The sequence below is a fragment of the Nicotiana tabacum genome, chromosome 7 (assembly GCF_000715075.1).
Source record: "Nicotiana tabacum cultivar K326 chromosome 7, ASM71507v2, whole genome shotgun sequence".
In the NCBI taxonomy this organism is placed as follows: domain Eukaryota; kingdom Viridiplantae; phylum Streptophyta; class Magnoliopsida; order Solanales; family Solanaceae; genus Nicotiana; species Nicotiana tabacum.
The window spans coordinates 96,398,587-96,417,441 of record NC_134086.1 but is presented as its reverse complement, the minus strand read 5'-3'; the positions used below and the strand labels follow the sequence as shown (position 1 = coordinate 96,417,441).

General features: G+C 35.2%; 1 protein-coding gene and 1 long non-coding RNA gene across 3 annotated transcripts; one reads left to right on the top strand and one right to left on the bottom strand.

Moving 5' to 3' along the window:
* Positions 1–946: 946 nt before the first annotated feature.
* On the top strand, positions 947–8,326 carry LOC107769208 (uncharacterized). 2 transcript variants are annotated; one of them, XR_001644348.2, is made up of 4 exons: positions 947–4,320; positions 6,517–6,892; positions 7,723–7,926; positions 8,186–8,326. It is a non-coding gene; the product is annotated as an uncharacterized LOC107769208 (long non-coding RNA). The 2 variants fall into 2 exon arrangements; XR_012693443.1 differs by lacking the exon at positions 8,186–8,326 and having other exon boundaries at positions 952–4,320; positions 7,723–8,073.
* On the bottom strand, positions 4,333–7,982 carry LOC107769207 (2-oxoglutarate-dependent dioxygenase 21, chloroplastic-like). Its single transcript, XM_016588407.2, has 3 exons — positions 7,746–7,982; positions 7,092–7,339; positions 4,333–6,990 (listed from the first exon to the last, which is right to left on the bottom strand). The coding sequence occupies exons 1-3, from the start codon at positions 7,980–7,982 to the stop codon at positions 6,420–6,422; spliced, it is 1,056 nt and encodes a 351-aa protein (XP_016443893.1). The 3' UTR covers positions 4,333–6,419.
* Positions 8,327–18,855: the final 10,529 nt, after the last annotated feature.

Below are 18,855 nucleotides of genomic sequence, written 5' to 3'. Positions count from 1 at the left end.
TATAATAACTTTATATTGTTTAGTAAATAGTTTTTTAATACTGTAAACTATTATAAATAGTGCAATACAAACTTAATTTCGTTTTATATGTTATTGTTTAATTTTGGTACACTAATTATTCTCACTGGAGATTTTATCACTTTTTTTAAAAGTAGCATGCATGTTTAAAATTAAACTATTCTACTTAGAGGATTTTAATTCATAATCAAGCGTAACCCTGAAATTTAATATCTCATTTTCTCCGCTTCCCCCATCCAAAAGAAAAGGTAAAAATTTAAAAATACGCGTTCAAAAATAAAAATCAAAATCAAGTATAATTAATCCATGAAAGCGTTCATGCATATGAGCTAGGCATAACAATATTATCGTTATTAATAGCAAGAGAACAATATTCCATAGTAGACGACAAAAACATTATATGTCTCTCACCACTGTAAAGTTATATTCTTGTCCACATGTGACCAAGTTGACAATTCCGGAAATCCAATAAACCACAGCACTACAGGCTCCGCTTGCAGCTGTTTTGTAAATCTGCTTGTTTCAGTTTGTTAATGTACGTACTATACTATAAAAAAGCAATATTAATACAATGAATGTACAGTACCCTTATATTATAACGCACTAAAGGACATTGAAACATCATCCAAGACCATGCAGGAATCTAGCTAATATCTGTAGCCAGCAATTTTCAAGAATTTCAACTCTTTCGTAAGCAACACACCGTTTACACATGCTCCTTTTTCTATTTTTACCACTGTTCATTTTGTTAATTCCATTTATTCTTTTTCTTATTGGAGTATCTTGATTAGTATATACCATTAGAATTAAACGTGAGAGTTTTTTTTTCGTGTGTGTGTTTTGTTTTCTTTTGGTAGGGTAGGGCTTGTACGCGTGGGTTGCTGAGTCCTCTTTATTTTTGTAGTTACTCCACTGTTGGGCAAAGTACAGCCTAAGAGTACAGCCATGAGCCTATATAAATTCTTTGTAATGTGAAGGAAGCAGGAGAATATTATATAAAGTACTCTTGCTAAGGTGGTGAGAAAATAATAGTGAGGAAGAAGGAAAACAGAAGTATTCAGCATCAAATTAAAGCACTACAGCATTAAGCAACATCAACGTCTTGATAAATTCTGCTAAAGATGATTCTTGAGAAACAGTGACAAATACTTATGCATGGTACGTTTGCATGGAATTGGCATGTTTTTGGTATCTTTAGAGGATTATAAAACCTGCATTTACGACTTAATTTCCACTTCTAGCTATCATTTTATATATAATTCCCTAATCTCGATCTTGCCTTTTCCTTTTCCTTTTCCTCTGAGGTTGTAGTGTATGGATGCTTTCGAATAAAATGTCGACGTTCTTCTCGCACGTTTATACCTAATTAAGTTTACTGTGTTTCTACACAATTTATATCATTGAACTTGAAGTTTAGCTGCCAAAGCTTAAGCAGAGCATTGACAAATTTTGTACTTCGGTAAAACTTTGTATCGAAAATGAATCCTTGTTTTTTGAGTTAATTAATTTCAAGTCTTATCTTGAAACCGTTCTTTCATTTAATTTGCTGTATATAAGATATACATTCTGTTGGATATAATTGAGTTCTTTTAGTTTCTATCATTTTAAACTTTTTACTTTTAACTTTTTTGTTGACTACTTTCACTTTCTCTTTCTTATTTTTGACTTGATTGCCAATTACACATGTTTATTCGGTTATTCTTTAGCATTTACATATACATTCTGTTTTCCAAAAATGCAAATTAATCATGAATTTCTGTCAATTTATCTTTGATTATGTCAAGTCTAGCAATTCTAAAAGGTAACAATATTAATAATTTCCATCGCATGAGAATTTATCTATGGCGCTCCTACTTTGTGATTTCTAATAATTTTGAAGTAGTTAAACTGATTTTTATTTGTTGGCGTTGCTACTGGGATACAGCAGGTGATAAATTTTGAGATGTTTGTCTTATTAATTTATTTATTGGAAGAAACTCTGCTTTAATAGGAATTGATTCTCATATATATGTGAGAATAATTCATAGCTTGAAGTATCTGTTGTAAGTTAATTTTTATAGCTGGTCAAGGAAATAATTCTTTTTTAATCCTTTTTGATCTTTATATATGTTCAAAACTTTTATATAATCAAGAGAGAAGAGATACTAAATATAATATCTGTGCCAATGTGAGAACAGGAAAAGATTTTCCACTTGAAAAAATACAGAATTTTAAGTAGGCGTTTGAAGATAAGAATTGTAATTTTTGAAAAAAAATACTCATTTAGATTTAAATTGAAAAATGGTATTTCAAATTATGTTTGAACATGTATTTCCCTTTAAACATAAATATTGTAGTTTTGTTAGTGAGGAAAAAAGTATTTTGGAACATTTTGAAAAAGTGTTCAAAACCACTTTTTGATTTTTGAAAAACTTATTTTCGAAAAAATTTCAAAAACTTGTAAAATTTCATGGACAAATACATTTTTAAAAAAAAATTCTGAAAAAAAGAAATTTCTTTTTTCATAATATTTATTTCATATTCAGTTACATATATTAATTTTTTAAAAAATATTAATATAAATAGATTTAAAATTATGCTATTTACTGTGATTTATACTCTAGTTGATAAGAGACCAACACGAACACAACTTTTATTTTTCTTCAAAATGTATTTATTAGAGGAAAAATGCTACTATATAGCCGCTTTCAATAAATAGCCGAAAAAATATATTTTTTTGTATATCTTTTGTATATATGTACATTCTGTATGTTATATACAAAATTATACAAATTTTATATACTTTTTTTGTTATCAAATATAAATAGTTTCTGGCACGAGCTAAAAAAAGCCCTATTCTATATGTTAATTAGATGATAAATGCTTTTAACTTGTGAATCACATTGTATAGTTAACTGTTCATTCAGGGGAAGTTCTTTTTAAAGCAGTTGAAGGCTATTTTGTATTGTTTTTCTTATCCAATTGCTCCTAGAGCGAGCTAACTCTAAAAAATTCGTCCAACCGTTCAAATTTCAGGCTGCAATTTGCTCGCATAAAGTCAATTTAAATAAATATAAAATTAAAATTTAATTATTCAACCATGAATAAATGCAAACAAATATGTGTATAGAATATATGGTATATATATATGTGAGCATGTGTGGCTCTGTGTATGTGTTTTAGAATTCTTGTGTAGAGCTGATGAAAATAAGTGGTATTTTAATGTTTCAACATTATCTTATATTAGGACACGTAGAATTTGGCATTTTCAGGTGAAAAGTGGAAGCATCTGTTTTGGATTCAAGTGCAAATCTCCACTGTCTCCAGCTCACTCGAGGAAAAACTTGTCTACAACATATCCATTGCATGCATGCTGCTCTCAATTGTTATTTATTTACTCTCTGAAGTTTCCAAATATTTTTGTTTTATTTATAAAAAGAATTTTTAACGGTTTTAGCTTTTAAGAACTTTCTTTGCGTTGAAAATATTCCTATTTCAATTTAAACCGTATCTTGTGATAAGGAGCAGGAGGATTGTCTGGCATACAACTGTTTTTAATGATTTTTCTAGAAACATTTTCAAATCCTGCTCTTTTTTTTTTTTTTTTTTTTTCTCTTTCCTCTCTATCATCTTCTCGTCGTTCCTAATTAAAACAAAAATTTCCTTTTAATTTCATACAAATTAACAAATATGGTATTGATGAAATTTTGATGTATAAAGTGGGATCAGAACAAGTTGAAAGCATTTATTATTAAGCAATTTAATTTGATATGATGTAAATATTTTGAGATGTAATGATAGTTGTAATGATTAACAATATGTTCAATAGTTTTTTTTTCCTTAAACAGAGAATCAAATTAATTGGAAAACAGTGACCAGAAGACAGTGCGCTGGAAGTTGACCACTTCTGCCCCTTAGGAACTTGGTGATTTTTTTTTATCTTTTAGAAATGTTTTCTAAAATTGTTTATTAGGTGGTGTTTGCTGCATTAATTGAAAATTAATTTTTTCGACAAAATAAATATATTTGAATTTGATCTTCGCAAACAATCAAAAACTGCGCCAAAATCTATAAAAACGTGAGCCGTCAGATAGACACGTGGCTAACTAAAGGACCAGAATTGAAAGGCATACGGTAAACCCGCGGAGCAGGAAACTAATCCACCTCTCTCCGAATTTCCGAAGCCCCCTTCGCTGAAAATTGAAAATCAGAAAAAAGTAAAATTGGAGGAGAGGCTTAGCGGTAGGGACAGAGAAGATCAGAGACGTATGAAAAAGGCAGAGAGTTACGGCTAATTTTTTGAATCAATTTTCACTTCCCTTCGTAAGTGTTTTTCCCGCGTTTTTTTTTTGTGCCTCGAATCGGTTGAAATTTTCTGTATTTTTAATGATTTTTTTGTGTATTAAATTCTTTACTAATTATAGTTAGATTCATGTATATCTGCAAGTTTATTTGTTTCTATTCGTATATCTTGAGATTATATGCAAATCAAACATAAGAGTTAACCATCAGATCGAGAAGAAATCGAGCAATCGTTTTAGCAACTTCAAATAGCTGATTTTTATTTGTTTAACTACGTTATAATACTGAATTAGCGAGGGAATTCGATTTCATAATTTTTAAATGCTTAAAATTGAACTAGAATCTGAATTTCTAAAAATTGGCGTCAACAGCTGAAAAAATTAGAAATCCTATACCTTTCTTCCCTGAGGAAAATGAATGATTAATCACTTGAAATTTGATTACCACGTCTTGTTCCTTGAATAATCCGATGTTTTTTGGCCTTTAATGGTTTTCCATTATCCTCTTTGAGAAATTAGTAAAACCGGACAGAAAAGGATAGTTGAGATTATAATTTGGTGTTGACTAGATATAACTCGATAGTCGACTAATTGCACCAAAAAGGGAGGAATTTGATTTCACTGCCTATCTGAATGGGTAAAAACAGAAATTCATGCTATATTTTAAATCAATTGTCAAGGTAAAATTTTCTCTTGAGAAAAATAGGGGAAAGATGACGGTTTTGTTACGAGATCTGAGGATATTTCATGCTTATTTCTAAAGAGATAAGCTTGCACTCTATGGAGGAAATGATAAGTTATCAGCTTGAATTATGGACTAACGATCACTGAATCCTATATGTCATGTGGTGATATAATGAATTAATTGGAAGTAAATAGAAACAATTAAGATAAACAAACTGCAGATGTTCATTTAGAGAAACATTAACAACGGATTCTGATGATGCATGGAGATAACCTTTTAGGAGGTGGAAAGCATCGCAAGTTTGCCATGTTATCTGATTAACAAAGGTGATGATTGCAGCTATTTAGTGCAATAGGAAATCAAATCTACGTATAATAACCAATTTAGTTAAACAAATTCAGATGTATTCACCTGAAAATTTATTCCTTGATTTTGCAATAATTTCAAGTTAGTCTAAAGGAGGTTTGAAACGAGTGGATAATGTTGGAGAAAAAACAGCTTGGATGTCTGAACATTAGCGAGGTCTACCCTGATAAACAATAATATATGGTAGTTAGCATTGGGTATCATATCTGAGCATTACCTGAGTCATGGAACTTGAGTTTGAAGCCATGTGTCCCAGTTAGTTTACCATGGTAACTTCTCAACCCAAAACCAGAAAGAATAAAAAAATGATAATATTAATATGAGAGCAGGTGTTGTGCTGGCTATTTCTGCGCTATGTTTACAGATAGTATTGTTGGAAGGTCATTTTGGCCTTATATGGTTGTGGTTGTAAATCAATATAATGTTCTTTGCATGTCTAATTAGTTTAAGGTCTTAGCTAAACATTCTGTGTCAATTTACCATCAAAATGTTACCTTCTGTGAGAGCACATGCTCCTATAAGCGCGTCTAGCTGTCTACCAGTGATGAATGTGGCTTGAGTTCTGAACTTATGGTATGACCTACATTTGCCTTAAACTGGATTAGATGTGAATATTAGAACTCTTTTCCAATTTGGAAGTTATTTGAATTTTCCAGTTGTTGGCTTCTAACCGAGGTATATCATTGGATTTAGTGAAGATCCTGATGATGCATCTTAATTTTGTTGGTGGTGCAAACATTATGGATCCTTAAATCATAAGTGACCTTGAGGGAACCCTAATTAAGATGGAATGACTGGTAAAGTCTGTTCCAAATTTATTTTTCACAGTGAGGCCTCCTAGCATGAAGAAAGAAGAGCCCTTATTTTTCTTTTTCAAAAAAAAAAGAAAAAAAAGTTGAAGAAAGAAGAACCTCTCACCAGCGTTGTTTGAACAAAGTACATAGGAAAGATGGCTACTGGTTATAACCTTTGCACTTTAACAAGTGCAAACAGATTGTATGACATGGAGTGTGAAGACTAAAAATGAGAATTCGTGTATGCCCTGCTCTGCTGTCCATGGACTATTATCGTCATGGATTTATTTTTAATTTGTCTATGTACTTTGCTTCCACAATATCTTCTCCAGAAATGAAGTCAAGGAAATCACTGAAGCCTCCTTCTTTGTAGGACAAGATATGTTGTTCATCGACAAGTGCTGGTGCAGGTCTAACTTTTTTACCTAGAGCTAGACTAAGAAGGCTGGCAATGGATAGGCGCTTTTTCTCTGAGTTAACTGTTGCTCGGTGGAGAACACCTTTGTATCGGCCATTGCTCAATACTTCCATGTGATCTCCCAGCTGAACAATGAGGGCTCCTTCAATGACAGGAACTGAATGCCACTTTCCATCATGATCCATGATTTGCAAGCCCTGATGATTTTGAAGAATGATCGTTAGCAAAGCATAATCTGTGTGTGGTGGCAAGCCTAGTGTAAGATCTGGCTCAGGACATGCTGGATAGCAATTAATGGCCATGACCTGGGAGCCTTCTGCAATGTCTTCATGTAAGTAACTAGGGTTTAGTCCTAAGCTCTCAAATATCACTCCCATGAGTTCTTCTTGCAACTTTTGTGCTGCGATCGTGTAATTTCCCATTTTCTCCCTGCATGATAAACTGCTTTAGGTACCTATAGTTTTATTATTCTTGAACAGTGAGAAAATATATCTATCAGAAATCATTTCAGATAAGGGTGCAAAACTTACTTGTAACATGTGGGATTTGATGGCCACAAATCAATCCAATTTGAGAGTGGATTAGCATAGTGCTTGAGGAAGTCTCTCCAAAAGGATACTTTGTCTTTGACATCATTTAGGCTGGTATTATACCTTACGGGATCATGAACATTTGAAGACAAGAGATGCATTTTCTTTTCATTTGGTAAATCGAAGAACTCAGTCGCAGCTTCTAAGGCATCTTTCATGACTGACAATGGGATTCCATGGTTGACTACCTGCAGAGTCATTTATTGCATGCATGCTGTTATTTTACGTCCAGGTTGAATTAGCGAAGCACGTCTTATTCTCTTTCCTGCTAAACCGCTATGTATCTAAAATCTAGGACATCTCTTTTAACTGATCAACTGAAAATAAAGGGACGAGAGGAGGAGGAGGAGGAGGAGGAGATATGTCTAGAAACCAAATGCACCATGTATGCTGCATGAAGTTTCTTTTTCTTGATTTCCAAATGCTTTTGTCTCTCTGTGGGGAATCTGACAACATCTTTTATTTACGTGGTGTGTGTATATTGTTCTTCCTTAAATCATATCAGCACGAAGGAACTTTACATGTAACAAAATAGGATAAAAAACTATATCATTTTAGTACATGATTGCAGGTGACATGACACGAGAGAAGTACCTGGAAGAAACCTAGTTCCTTGCAAGCCAGGTGTACTTCCTCGATTATCCGAGGCCGATGAAGAGGGTGTCGCAGAAAGGATAGATCTACAATTGGCAGGCATGTGTTAGACCGGGTTCCATCGGGGCGTAAGGATGGCGGAAGAATGTAACGTTTGGGAACTTTGGTTAGACCGTCTTCAGTAAGTGTCATGGCACTAGTAAATGAATCATTTGGTGAAGCTGAGCTCTTTTCCATTTTTCCTCATTTTTTTCCTTGTTTCAAATATGGCTTAACTCCTTATTTATAAGCAGAAAATATGAAGATTTAATTATATATATATTTAAAATCATTTATCCGGTTATGCAATGAATATGTGTAGTATGTGATGATACCATGACTATAAGCGATGAAAAGTGTATGCAATGAATTATTATTGTATGATATTGTTATTTTTGAAGGCCGAGAAATGTCAGATGACGGTAATTGTTGGTTTCACAAGTTGATCCAGAATGTGGGGAAAAGAAATCCAGAATGTAATTGAATACAGAGATTGTGTTAGATTCAGGTGGCTGTAGCCCACGCGCCATGAGGGAGAATAGTTTTCCAAATATTTAAACGTGGGGTACGTAAGGTTGCCATTTGCTTTTGTTGAGGACGTAAGCAGTAAGCGCGCTCTCTGGAGTTTGAACTCATTCAATTCGTTGCATTGCGAATAGGGGTGTTTATAAAAATCCGAACTAAATCGAAAATCAAATCTAAATCGATCAAAAAAATCGATACTTTTTTGTTTGGTTTGGTATTGGTTTTGAAATTTAAAAATCGATCAAATTTGGTTTGGTTTTGGTTTTAATTAAAAAAAACTGAACCAAACCGAATATAGGAGTAGTTATTTTAAATTTATTATTGCACCTATATATGTGTACTTTTATACAAAGTTTTAAAATTTTTATAGTAAATATTAATCGTTTGCACTTTTAGTACAGTTCTTTACCTTTACATTCTAGTTTAATTGGTGGTTTTCTTTTGTTAAGTGTAAGAATCTATTTCATGTTAAAAAAAAATATTTTTAATTGGGTCCTTAAATTATTCATCACTATTTGATTCAATTATCATCAATATATCTTGGTAAATAATAGATTTCTCAAAGGGCAATTGATTTGATAGTATTACGTTGAAAATGTGGTCGCCGAAATATGTGTTTGGTAGTGTATGTCTTATATTTAAGAAAAAACCGACAAATAACCGAAAAAATCGAAAAATCAACATAAACCGAATCGAGAAAAAACCGACTTAATTGGTTTGGTTTGGTTCTAATATTTGAAAAACCGACTTAATTGGTTTGGTTTGATTCTAATATTTGAAAAACCGACTTAATTGGTTTGGTTTAGTTCTAATATTTGAAAAACCGACTTACTTGGTTTGGTTTCTTTTTAGGGAAAAACCGATTCAAATCGAACCATGAACACCCCAAATTGCGAGTAAGGTTGCTCATGTTTATATTTGCTTCGCTATGTTTGTTTACTAAATTTATAAATCAAATTAACCAAATATAGAAATAGTCGTTTCCTTTTATTTATTTATTTTGGCACTCATCTTTCTTCTTGTATTCGAACATCTTTTGGACTAGGCTTTTACATGGAGGTATATAAAGGGAACTATTCTTAGATATACATAACAGGACTAGGGGTGTATAAGGAAACCGTACCATATCGATAATCCGAATCAAATCGGAAAAAAAAAATTACGATTATGATTTGGTCTAAATTGGTTTGGTGTTGGGAAAAAAATCTAATTATAATTGATTTGGTTTGGTTTAGTTTTAACTAAAAAAAATCAAATCGAAATCAAACCAACCCGACATTATATTTATACATATAAATATTTTTTGTAAGAGAATTTATTAATATTTTTTAAAATTTTTCACAACTTTATTATTAAACATATTATTTCAAGTTTGGACTTAATATTCTTGAATGGTCCAATAAATTTTATAGCCTATAATGATGGTAATTCAAATAAACTTCAAATCAATACTAATACTAATAAGGGAAATTCAATTTAACACTAGAAATGCTATTGTTGGATATATATTTTTTTAGTTTTGCATTGGTTTATAATGAAGCTCAGACCCTACTTGTGGGACTCCACTAGGTTGTTGTTGTTGTTGTTGTTATTGGTTTATAATAAAAATGCATAACTTAGTTTATCTTTTTCTTTAGTGCTTAGTTGTGTAATTAATTAGTACTTATTAGTTGTACTTATTTTAACATGACCTATATAGTATTTTTAAACCAAAACTACAGCTATCGTTTGCTAAATGGTTTATAAATACCCTGCGTCCATCTATCCGTCCAAAAAAACATACGACATTAATTCTATTAACAAAAATACCCCCGCGACTAACGACAGAGTTGGTGGGTCTTTCATTTAATGACGTGACGATTTTTAACTGGGCCACGTGACAATCTTTGACTGGAACAAAAAATGAATATTATTTCAACCAATTTACCTTATCCGACCCATTTACAAAAATGGGTGGTATGTATCATACCCGCTCCCACTAATCTGACCTCCTCTTTCTTCTTCTCCAATCATACACCCCATATTTGGATAAATTACATAACAGAAATGGACCAAATTTACACTAGTAAATTTCAGTTTCAGCTTCCTGCAACGGAGCCACAACAGATTTCGAAATCATAATCGTACCACTGTCAACAGGCTCATCTTTCGCACCTTCATCTTCTGGATTCACATTTACAGCTCTAGAACCATTCACCACCACAAGCTTAACCTCAAACACCTGCGTAAAAAGTTTGTTCACCTGCACAGGTGTTGCTGCCTCAAACACTTCCTTTACTTTATTTTTGATTGAGTGAAACTTCGACTACGTAATCGCTATCAAATCTGACTGTGGAGGTGTTCTAGTAGTAATCAACTGTTAAAATCAATCGCTCGATGAGTTGGGACTCCTTATGGTTCGAGAAACAAGAAGTGGCAGCGATGACGATGATTATACCATTGATAAAAACAAAGAGATACAGAAGTTTAAGCCAAGCTATAACGGCACTCCAAATGGTTGGGAATTCGTTAAAAACCCGTGGAATTGACGCTTTTAATACCATTGCTAAGGAAACTGCCCCAATTGATATTAGCACAACCTTCAGTGATAGAATTAAACTTTTCGTCGACGGTGCCATTTTAATTTCTCCGATAACTTTAACGAAATTGTTTATTTTTCCGGCTAGTGTTTTGAATTTTTCAGTGATCGATTTAATTCAACTGTAAAGTAATTTAATAAAGGCACAATGTTTACACATAATATCAAGCTTTGAAGGAAAATTTTTTTTTAGGGCAAAAGCTCATATGAGCTTTTCAGATGACCAAGATCCTAATTTGGAGAAGAAGACTGAAAATCGGTGGGGTTAATGTAGTTTTATGACCCATGTAACAAACTTAGGGTCGGATTAGGTAAGTGGGTCGAAATAAGTTATTTTGGCCCGAAACTGCCACGTGGTCCAATAAAAAATTGCCATGTCATTAAATTAAAGGCCCACATGTTCTTCCGTTAAACGTGGGGGTAATTTTATAATAAAATTAACGTCGTGTGCTTTTGATAAGGGTAGTTTAGGCCCTTTTCCGTATTTTTTTTTATGAATTTTATTATCTTTGGTATTGAATATTTTTTGTACAATGTTATGACTCATCTCATATTTGTCACGACCCCAAGTCCACTAGTCGTGATGGAACCTAACTCAACCCGCTAGGTAAGCCAACTAATATTTATCCAATTCCAATAATATTAACAAGACAATTAAACAAAAGTAAGTTATTGAATCTTATACATTTCCCAAGGACTGGTAGTACAAATCATGAGCATCTAATAATAGAGTTTGAAATATCTTAGGCGAGCTTTCCGATTATAATATTGTTCCATGACTGTGAGCACGTGATTTTTGCCCTATATATGAATAATTCCCAAAATCCCAAACAAAATAATTTTTCTTTTGTTTTTACAATTTTTGTGCGTTTTGGTGTCATCTTCTGATAATTGTTGCATTTTATTTGTGCGCGTTAATTTTTATAAAATACAAAAATACGCATTTTTCTGCACTTAGGATTTAATTTTATACTTTAGTATTAATTAGGGATTAACCTGTCGCAAATAGTTATCAATTTAATTTTAGGCGTTAATTGGTTGTAGCTTAATTGTTAGTTTAATTTCCCATCTTTGGAAAAAATCAGAAAAAATAAATACAAAAATACAAGATTGCAAAATGCAAAATGGAAAATTATTGTTAAAAGAATATAGAGGGGGTCTTGTTTGAGACCCGAAATTTGGGCCAAATGCACCAAATATTTCAGGCCCAAACGCATCAAACACTTTAAAATGAGTCCAGCCCAAGTCCCTACCCGGTCTGCCCCCCCCTTTAAATGAAACGACGTCGTTTCAGGGCCCTTGGATCAGGACCGTTGGATCTCATCAATCCAACAGTCCGGAACTAACGAGGTTTCCAGTATATAAGGGTCCAAACTGTTCCCCCCACCCCCATTTCCATCGTCTTCTTCACCCTTACCCTTCTCCCCAAACCCTAATCCACGCCGCCCTAAAATTCCTTGCCGGCGGTGAACGCGAACTACACCGTTCACCCTGGAATTAACACCATGGGTTCCCCTCACCCTCTTCTTGCTATTACACCCGATGGTTTGCCTCGAATAAGGCCGGAACTCTTCGAATCTTGATTTGAAGTTTTCCGGCCAGGTGACAATTTGTCCGAATCAGCCCAAAATCATACCCTACAACCCCCAGTCCTTCCCCAACACTAATCTGTGGTTGTTTTCTTTCAAATCACCTTGAAACGACCCAAATCTTAGATCTAAGAATTGCTGACCAAACCCTAAAATCAAATCCTTTTGATTTCGAACCGTAGCACCCTTAACCATGTGTTCTCGTGTAAGAACACATGGTTAGGGATGTTACGCGTCAAAAATCTGAAAGGGTTCAGATGTTTACGACTGGCCGGAACCCCTTTTGCCTTTGTGAGTTTTTCTTTTCTTTTTTTTACTGTTTATTTTGCTAGCATGATTAAAATGTTATTTGCAGTCGTTGTTTCATTATTGTTCTGTTAATATTATGGTTTAATTGTGTTAGTTTAGGTCATGTTAATTACTGTTAATTCTGAGATTGTTAGTTGGTTGAATGATTATAAGTTCATGGTTTAATAATTAGTTTTAAGTTCATTTAATGTTAATCGTGGTAGCTTAAGCTCAGTTTAATTTCATTTTAGCTTATTTGAGTTGGTTAATTGAACAGAATTGGGTCAGTCAGTCTGATTAGTTGGTTTCTGATTGCTAGCTAATTAATTTTAGTTAGTTTCTGATTGCTAGTTAATTAGTTTTTAGTTAGTTTCAGATTAGGTTAGGGTATTGGGTATAGTTGTTAAGGATAAAGGTAGGTTCAGTAATTCTGAAAGGCTTTCAGGGGTAAGCTGGGTATGGAAAAGGGCAGTTCTGATAGGAATAGTAATATCAAGGTATAGGGAAGGGTAGTATGGGTATTGTATGGGTAGAGGAATGCTTTAGGGCCTTCTAGAATGGGTTTCAAGTGTAAATTTTAATAAGTGTACTGCAGTTACTTGTTTAGCAAGATAGAAATAGAGGGACCAAAGTAAAAATAAGGAGGGACTAATTAGAAAATCAGAACTTAGTTTATTCTCTTTGGGTTTGCCTATAAAAGGGCATAAGATGCCTTGGGAAAGGGGGCGACTCTCAATCTTCTGCCTTGAGCCTTAAAATTTTAATTTGAGCTTTCATTTTTATTCTGTTAGCATTTCAATTCTGAGGGTATTCAGAAAATAAAAACATCAAAATATGGAAATCTGAAACAGTTTCAGAATCCCCTTACTAGTTTTGGACTTCAGTTGTGAGGGACAGGGGTATGTTAGACTGATCTGTGGGAATTGGCTTACATTTCTGATTTTCGAAGTAGTCTGTCTGTGTTTCTGTGGCATCACATTGTTGGGTTTGTTGTTGTTGCTGTTCAAAGTACCTGACTCTTCACCTTTTCTCTATTTCACATTCCAATTTCCAGGTACATTTCCCTGAATCTCACTGATGTATGTTTGTTGAAGTGAATTGAAGTGTTCCAAGGCCTGTTATTCAACTGAAAGTAGCCTGTATCTTTAATGATAGTAGTAGTGTAGTCTCTTGTTATGTAATTGGCAGAATGTGTATAATTAAACTTGTTCAGTAGGGTAGATTACATGTTGAATGATGCATAGTTTAGAACTGTTGAATTGGACATTTGAATAAGCTTTGAGCATGGGCCTGGGCTGATCTGTAATTCGTGTGAATTCCCTTAGTCATCAGAAACAATTAGACCTGTGTACATGACATGAAATTCATGAGCAAGTTTGATGACATTTAGCTTAGTCATTGGTATTTTGTCATTATAGTGTAATAGAAGGTTTGCTTTTGTTTTAAGATTCTGAAATCGTTTGGAAGATCATAATTATGGTAAGTAAATTGGTATAGAAATCAGTTGGAAATCATGAAGCAAACTCATTCATAATTGACTTAATTCATTAAAAACAGCAGGTCGTGATAGGCAATGTGGAGGATAGATCATTTATGGAATCTGAGAATTCACGTTTTCAGTATAAGGATTCATTGTTACAATAAGAATAAACCTATCTTCATTGGGCCGCTCGGATCACGCTAAGGCCACGGGCAGGCCCAATTCTCCTTTAAATTTGGTCCTTATTTTATTTCATTACAATCCATTTCCAAATTAACTAGTCTTTTAGAGGCATACAAATAAGTAGAGAATCGTAGCTATTTTGGAATTACTGCTAGCCTTGCCGGAATAAATCACGTGCGCAAACTGTCAACAGTGGGCTACTAAAATGATTAGAAATTGGGATGGCCATTTAGCAAATTCCATGGTCCTCTTTAAAATCATGTTACATTAGAATTTTTAAGCACGACCTCCTTAAGAATTACCTTCCTAAACTCGGGTGCGCATTGATGCGACCCAAATCCAAATCTCGATGAAGCCGAAAGGTGTCGATAATCGCGGGTGCATTGATTGCAACGTGGTTCGAAACACGTTTTCATGACATCGTAATTCTTATAAATAAATAATGATAGAAAAGAGGTTTTCTGCAAATTGAGACGGGCCTTACCGCACAAAATAAATAAATGTGGGGCCCTTAGTAAATAATTATCGAAATATTTAGAACTTGGAAAGGTTGTTTAGTGAATTTCACCGCCTTCCCCAAAATAACAATACGTTAGTATCTTTAGACACGATTTAATTGTTAATTTCTTAAAATTAGAGTGCGCATTGATGTGACTCAAATCCAAATCTCGACGAAGTCGAAATGTGTTGATAACTACGGGTGCATTGATTGCGACGTGGTACGAAACGCGTCTTCACGACGTCGCAATTCTTCTAAAATATAATTATAATAAAAGTGGTTCAAAACTAGTAAAAGGCACACAAGCTAGCATGTATTAAAATCAGACAAAATCAAATACAACAGTTAAGCGACCGTGCTAGAACCACGGAACCCGGGAATGCCTAACACCTTCTCCTGGGTTAACAGAATTCCTTATTCTGATTTCTGGTTCGCGGACTGTTAACAGAGTCATAATTTCCTCGGTTCGGGATTCAACCGGTGACTTGGGACACCATTAATCTCTCAAGTGGAGACTCTGAATAATTAATAATTCAATTCTGTTCCGATTGTCCTTTAAATGGAAAAACTCCTTTACGCCCTTTGCGGGGTGTAGGTAGTGAAAAAGGAGGTGTGGCAGCTCTGGCGACTCTGATGGGGAATCGAACCCAGAATCTCTGGTTCAGGGTTCAGAATTCGAGCTTAGAAAAATTGTTGTATTTAATCATATCTGATTTTCCTACATGTTTTATGCTAATTGTGCTAAATGTTACCGCTTTGATATTGTCTGAACTGTACATAAATTGTGCTGACACCCTTCTCTCTTCACCTCCGGGGATGTGCTTACTGGTTGAGACTCCCCATTCTGTTAGTGTCATACCCTGAAATAAGAAAGAGGTCGGACAAGTTACGAAGCCGGATGGCCTTTTGGTTCCCGGTAAGTTGCCCCCTCCTCGACTCGAGTTGTCCGCTCGGGTACACAGTCTAGTACACTGACCCAGGTTTTGAATATAGAATAACGTGACTTCATGCCGGATCCCTAGTAGGAACGCTTATTTGCATCACGTTGCATTTGACTTAGGGGACTCAACACAGGGGTTGGGTCCGTCTAGGACTAGCAACCGGAAATGAAAAGACCATTCTGATGCATCCTAATTGCTCTGTACATATATTTGTTTCGAACTTGCATGTTGACCGGTTTCTGAATCTCAGGAATGTCGGAAAGTTGAAAAAAAAAAGAGAAAAAAAATATCAGTTAGGGAGTTAATTGATTATTTTAGAAAAAAATCAATGACCAAACACTGGCGAAACTCTGCCGAAATTTTGAGAAAGAAAAAAAAAAGGAAAATGTTTTATTTTGTTTTACTAAAAAAATAGAAAAAAAAAGTCTTTTATTTTAGTTTGGAAAAATAGATTGTTTTATTGTTTGTTGAAAATGGAAAAAATCGTTATTTTGTCTTGTTTTCAAAAATAGAAAAGGAAAATAGTTTGTCTTGCCAGGGAAAAATAAAAATGGAAAAAAAGTCATGTTTTAAAATAGTTCGGTTAATTTGCCCGAACTACGCATGGTTTGATTCTCACAGGGTGTGAGATACGTAGGCAACCCTCATCGGGTCCAACCTCCCCTTTGCAAAAAATAACCAAAAATATCAAAATTTTAATTTTTGTCATAAATAAACCAGGTGATGCTGTTTTATTCAAAAATAGCCGAATGTTCCCAAATGGGGCGCCGGGAAGGCTGACTTTGCATAAACAGCCACCTCTAGTCGTATTTTGATTTTTTTTTTCACAGCCTTAAAAGTTTCGCCCTCGAGGCATTGAAAGGTCGTGTCGCAATATCGGGTCCTTTATCTTAAAAAAAAATTAGAATTGAGAATCGAGTTCTTCATTTGAAAATATAAGGGTAATTTTGAGTCGATAATATAGATAGTTTTTTTTATTTGGAGTTAAATAAAAGTTTTCTTTTGCTTAAACGCTTTAATAAATGTGCAGGATGAGCACGATGGTAAATGGGCCTTTTTCAATAATGACCAAAATCCCTTTTGAGCTGCAATTGTGGTGGAATGATTTGGGCAAAGAAGGGCAAGACGAAGTGAGAAAATATTTGAAAGACCTTCCGGATTTATTAGACATTCAGCCTCGGGGGGGATATCATCAGGGCATTGGTCGCCCATTGGGATTCGGCACATAATGTGTTTCATTTTTCAGACTTTGAACTCACCCCAACATTGGAAGAAATAGCGGGGTACATTGGGAGTGACCAAGCTCCATTGAGATTCAAGTACTTGATTGCTCCTAGGGCCATTACTATACACCGATTCCTGGATTCCTTGAAAATACCCCGGACAGTTCATCACCCAGATTTTGCAAAGGGTTTCTTCAGTTTCCGCTTTGTGTATGATAGATATGGCCATGTGGGCGGGTTCAATAATCCAGAATTTAAGCTTTGCAGCAGAAATAGCCGACAAAAATGGGAGGAACACAAGCGAGTGGCATTTATGGTAGCTTTTTTGGGTCTCGTAATATTCCCAAGGAAAGATGGTAATATTGATTTGAAAGTAGCAAGCGTCGTCAGTACTTTGCAAACCATGGGGAAAAGCACTTTAGCACCTATGATTGTGGCTGATATCTTTAGGGCACTCACTGCGTGCAAAGCTGGGGGCAAATTTTTTTAGGGATGTAACTTATCGTTACAAATGTGGATGATTGAGCATTTGTGCCCGCGCTCTCGGTTATTGAGTTATGGTTCGGCTGAGAAAACTTGTATAGGGGAATTTTGTACGAGAATCAAAGGGGCTAGTCTACCTGAAGGAGTCACGGCTTAGGCATTATTATTTCGGAACCTCAAGGCTAGCTAGATATAGTGGGTGCTTGGATGGTTGTCTGTCGAGGAAGTCATATATATGCCAGCAGCCCGACCGCATTTTTTGTTAATGGGACTCAAAAGTATACAACCTTATGCACCATATCGGGTTCTGAGGCAACTCGGTAGATATCAAGTAATACCGAGAGATGAAGATTTGAGTACCCAAGTGGTCGAAATTAGTCCTGACGGTCGATTCCCCGAGGAAGAGGTTCGTCAAATTTGGAGTGAGTGTCAATATCTAATGGCAAACACTTGTGTGTCTGATAGGGTCAAAGGGGAAATTGCTCCAGGGTATCACGAATGGTTCAGAGGTAACGTGGCATATGGGAGACCAGCTAAAAGACCTCATCTCGAAGATTTCGCCAAGTCGTCCCAAGAGCAGTGGGATTGGTTAGCAAAGGAAGAAAGCTATCGAGTTGAGATTGGTAAATTAAAGCAACAAGTCGAGAGTCTGAAATTCGAGAACAGTGTACATGTTGTCGCGGATCAAGGTGAAAAGAATAGACTAGCCAAAGAAAATGAAGCACTTAGGGCCCAGATCCGACAGTTGAAGATAACCATCGATAAGCAACCGAGGAGCCGGTCCGATGAACAATTGGTAAAAAGATTGGAAAGCGAAGTCAGAGAATGGCGGGATGAGTTAGGAAAAGCTAAAAGCGTCATGGCAGAACTTAAAGCACAGTGGGCGACAAGAACCGAAGAGCGTCGCCAATACTTGAATCGGTTGAAAAGGGACCATGAGAAAATTGTTGCCAATTTAAAGAGAAAAGTGGTTGCCCTTGAGGGTAAAGCAGTTTTAAAAACACAAATGGCTGAAATGCATCGGGCATTGTCGCAGGGACACCCGGCACCACTATATCCTGCCAACCCATCTTACATCCCACCCATGGCTCAAGCTCAGGAGCCTACCACTCCCCACGCATCTTCAGCTTTCCCTTATCAGGCCCAGGGTTATGGTGCTACGTCATACGCTCCCCCAGCTCCACCCTCTAAACAGAACCCTCCACCACCCATGGTTCCCGTCTTTGTGGCACCTCCCCCAGCTCCACTACATAGATCATCTAGTGAGCCGCTATTCCAAGCT

Coding starts and splice junctions, on each gene's coding strand:
- LOC107769207 (XM_016588407.2), bottom strand. CDS start 7,982: ATGGAAAAGAGCTCAGCTTCACCAAATGATTCATTTACTAGTGCCATG. Junction 7,340..7,745: donor AGGAACTAGGTTTCTTCCAG/GTACTTCTCTCG, acceptor ATGACTCTGCAG/GTAGTCAACCATGGAATCCC. Junction 6,991..7,091: donor TCAAATCCCACATGTTACAA/GTAAGTTTTGCA, acceptor TTTATCATGCAG/GGAGAAAATGGGAAATTACA.